The sequence below is a fragment of the Solanum lycopersicum genome, chromosome 3, assembly GCF_036512215.1.
Source record: "Solanum lycopersicum chromosome 3, SLM_r2.1".
Classification (NCBI taxonomy): Eukaryota; Viridiplantae; Streptophyta; class Magnoliopsida; order Solanales; family Solanaceae; genus Solanum; species Solanum lycopersicum.
The window spans coordinates 56468803-56478979 of NC_090802.1; the positions used below are offsets into that span (position 1 = coordinate 56468803).

The 10177-nt window shown below is 31.8% G+C and overlaps 1 protein-coding gene across 2 annotated transcripts; it reads left to right on the plus strand.

Annotated features, from left to right (window-relative positions):
- Positions 1-3321: 3321 nt before the first annotated feature.
- Positions 3322-9153, plus strand: LOC101268264 (protein BOLA4, chloroplastic/mitochondrial). 2 transcript variants are annotated; one of them, XM_010320003.4, is made up of 4 exons: positions 3322-3668; positions 8336-8403; positions 8520-8678; positions 8866-9153. In XM_010320003.4, exons 1-3 carry the CDS (start codon positions 3408-3410, stop codon positions 8671-8673), a joined length of 483 nt encoding a protein of 160 aa, XP_010318305.1. In that variant the 5' UTR covers positions 3322-3407; the 3' UTR covers positions 8674-8678; positions 8866-9153. The 2 variants fall into 2 exon arrangements, with proteins under 2 accessions (XP_010318305.1, XP_004235350.1); XM_004235302.5 differs by having other exon boundaries at positions 8869-9153.
- The last annotated feature ends 1024 nt before the right edge of the window (positions 9154-10177 follow it).

The window sequence follows — 10177 nt, forward strand, 5'->3', positions numbered from 1 at the left end:
ATTTAGTAGATTTCTCGGTAGATTACAAAATTTAAAAGATAAGGTTGGATTTTATCGAAATCGTGTCTCTCATACTAAATCCGCCTTAAAAAAGAACGTGATACTATTCATTAGAACGTGTGAATTCATCCTTGTTTATTTAGGCTCATATCATATTATCAAAAATAGATAAATTAAAATAAAATTAAAATAAGTTAAAATATATATTATAATAATATATAGTCAGGGAGGTTCGAAAATTGATTTAGACTAAAAATTTATAGAAACAAAATCTTATTTTATATACAGAGAGAGTAGATTTCTGCATAGATATACAAAATTTAAAAGATAAGGTTGAATTTTATCGAAGTCGTGTTTTTCATACTAGATTCGCCTTTTAAAAAATATGATACTATTAATTAGAACGTGTGAATTCACCCTTCTTCATTTAAGGTTGTATCATATTATCAAAACAGATAAAGTAAAATAAAAATGAAAAAAAAAGTTAAAATATATATTATAATAATATTTAGTCAGAGAGGTTCAAAAACTGATTTAGGATTAAAAATTTATAAATACAAAATTTTATTTTATATAAAGTTAGTAGATTTCTAGGAAGATATACAAAACTTAGAAGATAAGGTTGGATTTTATCGAAGTCGTGTATCTCAAACTAGATACGCCATTTAAAGGGAATGTGATACTATTAATTAGAACGTGTATATTCACCCTTCTTCATTTAGGCTCTATCATATTATCAAAATAAAAATAAAAATAAGTTAAAAATATATTATAATAATATATAGTCAAAGAAGTTCGGAAACTGTTTTAAGATTAAAAGTTTATATAAACAATTTTTATATTATATATGTAGTAGATTTCTCAGTAGATATACAAAATTTAGAAGATAAAGTTGGATTTTACCGAAGTCATTTTCCCATACTAGATTCGCCTTTAAATAAAATGTGATACTCTTAATTATAACGTGTGAATTCACCCTTCTTCATTTAGATACGTCTCATATATCAAAATAAATAATTAAAACTAAAAATAAAAATAAGTTAACATATATATATATATATATATATATATATTATAATAATATATAGTCAGAGAGGTTCAGAAATTGATTTGAGATTAAAAGTTTATCGAATTTTTTTTATTTCATATATATTTAGTAGAATTCTTGATAGATATATAAAAATCAGACCAAAATGTTTGATTCTACTAAAATCGTGTTTTTCATACTAGATCCAATTTTTTTTTAAAAAAAATATAATACTATTAATTAGAACGTATGAATTCGTCCTTCTTTCTCTGGACTCACACTATATCATCAAAATAGATAACAATAACAATAATCATGGCAACTATTGTACCCTATTTTTAGCTATGTTTGTGCTAGTACAAAGTATTTGGAGGTGTTCATGTCATTTTCTTGTATGTGGTTTTAGGTTTATTATGTCTATTTTTATCACTTCAAGTATCATAGTTTCGCACCTACACATAGATACATATATTGGTTTGACGCATAAAATGTTCAAACCATCTTAAGTAATCTTCTCATATTTTATCATCAACGCATGTTACTTATACCTTTCGATGAGTATGATAATTTTCAAATTAATATGATCACTCATTTATCATAGTATCTGCACGATCTCCACAACATACATTTCGTGGATATGCTGAACTCTAGCGATCCAATATCCACTATCATAATTCATATAATATATTCGATCTTATAACTTGTATGAAATTAACATTTTAATTTAAAACTAACTTGTAGAACTCGAAAAAATCTTTTTATTTCTATATTAAATAAATTTTAATTTTTTTTATATAACTCAACATCTCATTTTATAATTAGCGAATACTAAGTAAAATTATGTTTTACTAAGAACTCTTTCCCCCTATGTTGCCTTTCCTATAACTTTTATAATTCTTCTGCCTTCTGATTTTTGAAAAATCAAACAATTGTTTTTAATTAGATAAGAAATTTACTAATTATATAATAATGGGAGTTTATTTTGCCCGGACATGTAAGGTATCAATGTATTTCAATATTTTAATTTTTCTGCTACTTCAATATGTTTTATCATATAAAAATATTGTACAATATTTATTATAAACATTACATTTATTATTTTAGAAAATTAACGTCATGGGGATGCAAAAGCTGATAAAAAACATGAAGCCATTACATTCCAAAAAAAAATTATAATTCCTAGATGGTGTTTTACATATGTAATGATGACATTTTAGTTTTTTTTTCTTTTTCTTGATCACGTATAAAGAATGATAATACGTCCAAATAAAAAGCTTATAACTGTATTCTACAAATGACTGACATTGAACAAAAAAAAAGAACAAACAAATGATGCTAAAAGATTCTCTTGGTATATTTCCCAAATTCACAATTTTAATAAAAGAGAAATATTTTAAAGCTCTACACATATTCAACAATTTTAATAAAAGAACATGATAGCAATACTTTTAGTTAAATGTACTTTTTTAAAAAAACTTTTTGTTGAATATAACAATAAATATTTGTTGGAGATCAAAAGTAACCATTTTTGAAAACTTAAAAGATATCAGTTTAAATCCTTACCAAATACAAAGAACTAATTATTGTTTAATGTTTTATCTATCATTTCTTATAACAACAAGGAAGAAATACACAAGCATTTAAAATTGGAAAACTTTTACATATAACCACTAAAAAATAGTTAAACTACTCCCCATAACTATAATTTGATGATTATAATCCGTATCTACATGTTATAAGGAGGAGATATGCGAGTGATATTGGGAGAGAGAGGAGAGATGCAAGAGGAAGGGCAAAAAGTGTGAGAGAAGTGAATTGTTTATGTATATCGGTTAGATAATTATATATTATATATATGCATTTGTTTATATTGCAAGCGAGATTGAGAGAGGAAGGAGAGACGCAAACGAGATTGAAAGAGGGAGGAGAGAGGCGAGCGAGAGAGGGCAATGAGTGGGAGAGATTTGAATTGTATATGTATATCGGTTAGATAATTGTATACTATACCTATGTATTTGTATATTCTTACGAATTATATGTATACAAATGTGACTAATTATTCTTCATCTAAATATGTTTGATTTAATATTAAATAAATTTGAATAAACTTCAATTTAAACTTTGTCATTCTTAAGGGACACTGAAATTTGGAAGAACATCTTTGATATTTTATTTTATTAAATAACGAATTACGTATCTTGAAATAGTTTTTCATATTACATAGTACTATTATGATAAAAAATAATAATTTCGAAACCATATATAGGAAATAAAAAAATAACATAAAATAATTTTAAACATTTTATTTGGGGGATTGCATATCTGACGACCTCTAAATTTTAATTTGCTTGTGACCATATACGGGAAAGAAGCAGTAGGGATGACGAAGGCTCTGTTTGTGAGGCCAAACGTGGCGGCGCTATGTATCCGGCGACTTAGCTGCTCCGTTCAGCCACGTCTATCTGCAATGGTGAAATGCTATTCTATTGCAGTCCGTTCCTACAGGCCGATGAAGCAACTTTCCCACATAGGGTTGAAGTTTGAGGCTTTCGCCGGTCATCGGAGTTTCAGTATTCGAGCAACTAGCGATACTGGCAGTAGCTCATTTGATTCCCCTCTTATGCAGTCTATGGAGAAAAAGGTTAAATTCATTGACCTTTTTTTTTTTAAGTATATTGAGTTTGTTGCTCCTATTGCAGATTATAAAACCTGAGATTTGTGTTTTATTGGGCTTTTATTTATCTGCTTTGTGCTTGGGCATTGCTACGTAGTAAGTTCTATATAAAGATTAAAACTTAAGGGATTACTATTAGACTTTGTTCCAGAGCAATTGCTAAATCTGACCTGAAGAAAAGTAGGTAGATTTCATAAAAGGCATTAGGAAGATGCAATAGATACAAAATGTTGATCTGTTCAGTTCATTTCTTAAGTATACTAAGGAGCTAACAACAACAATGTAATTCCAAAAGTGGGGTCTGGGGAGGAAAGGATGTATGCACCCTACCTTTGTGAGGTAGAGAGGCTGTTTCCGATCTACCTCGGCGCAAAAGATATGTTACCAAAACAGAATTGCAAGTGACTAAAGAGCTGATGAAATTCAATGAATGGTCAATGTTAATTATAGGGAACAACTTGCACCAGCTAAATATATTCATTAAGCATCTAGCCTTGAGGATATTCCTTGGAGTTTAAATTTCATTAAAGCATCTTTCATTTCTTTTTTCCAAGTACACCAAAAAATACAACAAGGTACCACGCCCAGATTTTCTTGATGGCTTTATCAGCTTTCCATGAACTCCATTTTCATGGACTTCTCTAGTGCTGAATGGCGACATTTCTTTTTAGCTCCTTACACTGTTGCTTTTTTCTTTCTAAACTCTAAAACATCTGATAGACTAGTTATGAAAGATAAGCAGATTGAACTAATAGTACATTGGGTATCAAAGAAAGAGAATCTTAATACCTTTTAAAGAATTAGGTGGAAGGAAATTGGACAAAAAAGGAAGAACTTGAGGTGTAAAACTCAAGGGCCTTTGATGTAGTGTTCGGGTCGTTTGAAGGGGCACATATTAGGAAGAAGACATCCTTGAGTATATGCTGTCTTGCCAAATCACTTAAAAGAAGGAACCTGATACGGATTGACTTCGACACTACAAAATATTCCCATTTAAAAAAATACAGTACATAATATTCATGATATTTATTACAATGTTTAATTATTATTTTTTTGAGGAACAATTACAATGGTTAATTATGTAATGTTGAAGATGTTTTGTTATTTGGAGAAATGAAGATGTTAGGATTTGAGAAGAAAAAAGAACAAGAGAAACAATGAATGAAGCACCCTCTAGATATTCAGTGAACCATGCGATGAAGGCCCCCCCCCCCCGCACATGTCATGGATTTGAACACGAAAGCTTGGTACTTCAGTGGAGAAGGGGGGAGGATCAAGCTGATTGTCCTCAGAGTTCCGTACCGTGCACCACTAACCCTTAATAATTTCTCGGTTGTAAACAAAAAGATGAACTGACCTACCTAGGATAACAAATGTTGCATATTTTATCAAATAACCAACTAGTGCATTGGTGCAACGCAACATCTTGATCCATGTGCACTGAACTGTTAAAGTTAATACAAAGATTCAATTTTTATAGTCACCAGAGTTGTGATGAGTTTTAAGTGTCGGTTGTAAGCAGCTGAATGACAAAGAAACATATAGATGCTGAAAACTATGTGGATTTTGGACTATGTAATCACAAGAGGTAAAGTAGTGCACATTTCTTGACGTAGTGTTGGTGGGTTGGGATTGAAAAGTACTGCAAAGTCAATAATCAAGTATTAGGGAAATCTCACAATATTCGTTTGGGCGTCATGATGAACTGAATAGAGCTATGTCTATAGAAAGACTTGATCAAATCAAATAGAAGAATCATTATTTGAGTTTTTGACTGAACTTGTGAAGTCCTTCCTAGAGGATCTTTGACCCTAGTTTACAATATTCTGAAATTACTTTGAGGTGTTTGGATAAGCTTATAAGACTGTCTGATAGCTGATTAAAAGTAACTGTAAGCATCAAGGGTTGAAAAACACCTTTACATGCTGAAGCTAATATTTAAATAAATAGTTACGGGTTTGGATAGAAGTGTTGAAGCCGATAATAAGCCATTAACATGTTTGGTAAGTCTTGATAATCACTTTTTATGTTAAAATGATTGAAATGTCCTTCAAGCTAAATCTAGTAGTAATTTTTACATATAAAAGAACAAAAAGTGGAAATAGAAGGTGGAGAACTAAATATTATGGTAGGAAGAGTATTTTGGAGATCACAAACGATACAAGGGACGAATTGTAGGAGGTTCGATCAAACGAAGAGTGCTTATAAGCTATAAATCCATAAGTTAGGGGTGACTAATTTATGACTTTAGGCGACATTTACCAAATGCCTAGATAAGCCAAAAAATTGCTTATAAGCTAGTTTGACCAGCTTATAAGCTTAGAGGGTGTTTGACTAAGCTTATAAGCTGGTCAAATTGGCTTATTAACACTTTTTAGCTTATCTACTCATTTGGTAAAACACCAAAGTGTTTATAAGCCAAGTGCTTATAAGCCAAAATCAGCCAAAAGTCATAAGTTGGTTATCCCAACTACGACCACCCAATTTATGACATTTCAGCTTGTAAGCAATTTTAGCTTACCAAGTATTTACGATTTTATCCTTAATACTTTTTCTAAATTTTTTAATTGATATCTATAGAGACTCTAACAACTGCGTTAGAGTCTCAATATTCTTTATGTACTTGGTTCTCCTGTTTACACCAAAAGTGAAAAAGTGAAATACGATTAAGCTTTATCTTCTGGATTGGGTTGTTCTTTCCTTACATCTTAGATTCCTTGCCCTTCACATAGTCCACCATATACAACCTAGTATCATACTCCCATCTTCTTTTTTGGTCTATGGTGTGTCCCCTTTTACTTCAACGGTAGATCATACCTTTTCTAATTCACAACATATCTTTTCCAAAACAAAGCTTCTTACTTTCTCTCCATTTTGTATCCGTCGTTCCTCATTTTCTTTACACGGATACTTTTAAATTATATTTTCTTGCAAATATTTAAGGATATTTTAGTTATTTTAACAACAGAATATTAACACACATCTTATTCATCGGAAAAAATGGAGACCCACACTTTCACAACTCTATTTTTCCGTCCCTCCCTCTTTTATTACTGAAATATATATATATATATATATATATTCAAAAAAAAAAAGATCTGGAAAGATAAATTTTCGGATTAAGAGGGTCGATTGAGACGACGACGGTGGGTGGACGACATTTTGAATAACGGAGTTGCACCTTTTTCACTCCTTGACCCTTCATGAGCTGTGAACCTGCTCAAAGATCAATTGTTGATAAATTTGTCTGTACTCCATTGATTATGATTGAAGTTGTGAACTAGTTGAAGTCGAAGACGAGACATAGTGGTGAGACTGAGGGACAACGCCTTTAAAATAATTTTTCTTTCTTTCCCCCCCCCCCTCAAGATTCACATGTTTGTTGTTAATCATCAATTGATTATAAATTTGTCTATACTCCATTGACAATGATCTAAGTTGTGAATCTGTTGAAGATGAGACATAGTGGTGAAACTGAGGGACGGCAACTTCAAAATATTTTTTTTTCTTTTTTTCCCTTCAAAATTCACATGTATGTTGTTGATTAATCAATTTGCCACGCCATCGCAAGTGTATTACACACTTTTCATATTTTTAGCTGATAACAAAAAAAAAATGTTCAAATGGTTTAAATTCGAATTTGTAGAGGTGTTCACTAGGTACTACTCCTAGATAAGGTGTTTATGCGAACAACTTTAAGGGGTCAACGATGACTTGAGCCTTAGGTATTTATTATTAGCTTCAACAATTCTATTCATAGTCAAACACATAACTGTGCATTTTTATAATCAGTTTCAACACTTAAATGTGCTTGTAACCACTTAGTATGTACCCTCTATTCTTTTTATGACTGACAAATTTGCGTGGAGTCAGCCTTTTGGCCTGATCGCAACCTCGGGAGTCGGGACTCAAGAATGATGGGCCATCCCCTTTATTTTTCTCTACTTAAATACTGGACTGAGGTTGCTTGGTGCACGACTCAAACTTATGACCTAATAAGTCCCTCAACCTTTGGCATTATCTAAACGCCAGGGCATCTATAACCAACTAACCCAAACTGGCTCATAATCAGCTCTCTTCTTTTTCCTCTAGTCATATTTATAATTAATCATATGCACAAATTGTAGAATGCTACTTCTTTATGACGTATATTAGCTCCTACTTTAATTAAAACATGGCAGCAAAAGTCTAAGCACGTCATGTTTACAATAACAGTTCCGGTTTCTCTTCCCTGTCCCATCTTTTGCAACCAATTTTGCTGCAACAACAGCTGTTCTACCTAATAGTCCACCTCTTTTGAGTGTGATTTCTGTTTTATGTTGCCCGGCTCCAAGGGCATACCAATTGAAGTAGATTCTTCTTTTGAGACTTCATTCCGTTCACATGTGGCATTAAACTTCTGATATTTGATCCTTTTTATGTTTTGGTAATTTTTTTCATGGTTACAAAAACAAGGTTGTGGCCTAAGATTACATTAACAAGGGTAGCATTACTTGCTTAGACTACGCTACGTTTGGCTGTACAGATTCCATACTCCTGTAATATCTGCCTGGGATAATACATTCATGTCCTTTGTGATAGTGTAACTCCTGTCGGTATAATTTTCCGGTTGAGATCTAAATATATGTCAACAGATCAAGGAACAGTTGGATGCGGACACAGTCGTAGTGAAAGATGCTTATGGTGATGGTCGGCATGTCAGGTGAGGTTTCTTCTCTTGTAGATGGTGCATTGGATGGAAATACGAAGCTGGTTTACTAAATCAAGGGGTAATTGTATTTGTTGCTAGTTCTAGTCATTTTATTTCTCTCTTTGCAGCATTGATGTAATCGCTACAGCTTTTGAGGGACAATCAGCTGTGAATAGGCAGAGGATGGTCTACAAAGCCATATGGGAAGAACTTCAGAACACTGTGCATGCAGTCGACCAGATGACTACCAAAACACCAACTGAAGCAGCTGCAGGGAAGTGATAGAGGTACAACCTAAGAGTACCAAAACACCACCCCAGTCAACTACTTTATTTTCAAGTAGCAAAACTTTTCAATTGACACATACAGTTACTATTAAAAAAAAAGAACATTGAATGATGTCAACTTTAAAGTAATATTGCTTTACATTGTTAGTTAGAGACAGTGCATTGAATACTTGCCATTTTGTTACAGCAGTTTGTTCATTTTTAAAGTCTAGTTCTTCCATGCTACTGGTCTAAAGAACAAGAGTTGGATGTGCCTGTCCAATGGAAGAACAGGTTAAAGGCTTAACGCCATGGATATGATGAAATCCTGATGAGAAATAAGTGCTTCACATATAGTACTGCTTCTAGCATAAATAACTCATAAAATTTGTCTTGTGGATTATATTTGGCAGGTTGTAACATATTTGCTCTTCGTAAATTACTCTTGTCGAATTACTTGCTAGATATTCATTTTAAGTTATGATGCATTTGAAAATATTATTGTTGTAGTAATTGAATTAGAGTAGAAAAGACAAATTTCTTATCATTTCTGTAATTAGATGGTTTAGACACAGCTAACACATACGTGTGAAACACAAATTTCTTGATGTTTACATTTGTCAAACAAAGTGACGATAAAACTAACAGAAATGCAAAATGTGTGGGTACAAGAAGTTCGCTTGTTTGAAAAGCAAAAGAACAAGAAAAAAATGTGTTTCAAAAACTATAAAATGTATCAACTCATTGTCTTGCCAGCCCAATAGAATGGTGGTCAAACACGTTACCCCACATTGAAATGTAGGGGTCGTTTGGTAGGTGTATAGAAATAGTATCGAATAGAATGTATTAGTAGTGTTAAATTAGTCATGTTGCGGATATTTTTTTATTCATTGTTTGATTTGGTGTATAGACATTAACATGCATTTCATAATTTTCTAAAAACAAATATAAGTTAGCTTTATATACTTTCAGGGACTTCGAGAGCAGTCACGTCGTTAACCATGTAAATTCATCTATTAAGAACCCTGCTATAGTTTATGCCATGATTTGCTATATATAATGATGATGGTGAATAAGATGTATAACTAATACAAGTATAATTAGACTGAGTTAGACATAAGTTGAAAACACTACCAAAAAAGGGATTAAATAATATAAAAAATCAACACTAATATCGTTTTCTCTAATATGTCTTGTCCTATCAAATGATCTCTAATTCGAGACTCGTTGCAAATGCATCAAGTCTAGTGGTGATATACAATCAACCCTCTCTGTAAATGATGTTCGTTTGAGCACTTTTCCTTGTTCTAGTGAAACATTGTTTTCGAGAGAATATATATAGTATAACTATAACATAACTTGAAAAATTGATTCCAATGCGAATTTGATGTTATGCTAAAATAGCGTCATAGATGATGATTGTTATAAAGAGCGTTTTTGAGCATCCCACTGCTTTTGTTATTACATTGTATGTAGTAAAGTAACTTTCACAAGATTTCGTGCTATTACTACCCTCACTC

Coding starts and splice junctions, on each gene's coding strand:
- LOC101268264 (XM_010320003.4), top strand. CDS start 3,408: ATGACGAAGGCTCTGTTTGTGAGGCCAAACGTGGCGGCGCTATGTATC. Junction 3,669..8,335: donor TGCAGTCTATGGAGAAAAAG/GTTAAATTCATT, acceptor ATATGTCAACAG/ATCAAGGAACAGTTGGATGC. Junction 8,404..8,519: donor GGTGATGGTCGGCATGTCAG/GTGAGGTTTCTT, acceptor CTCTCTTTGCAG/CATTGATGTAATCGCTACAG.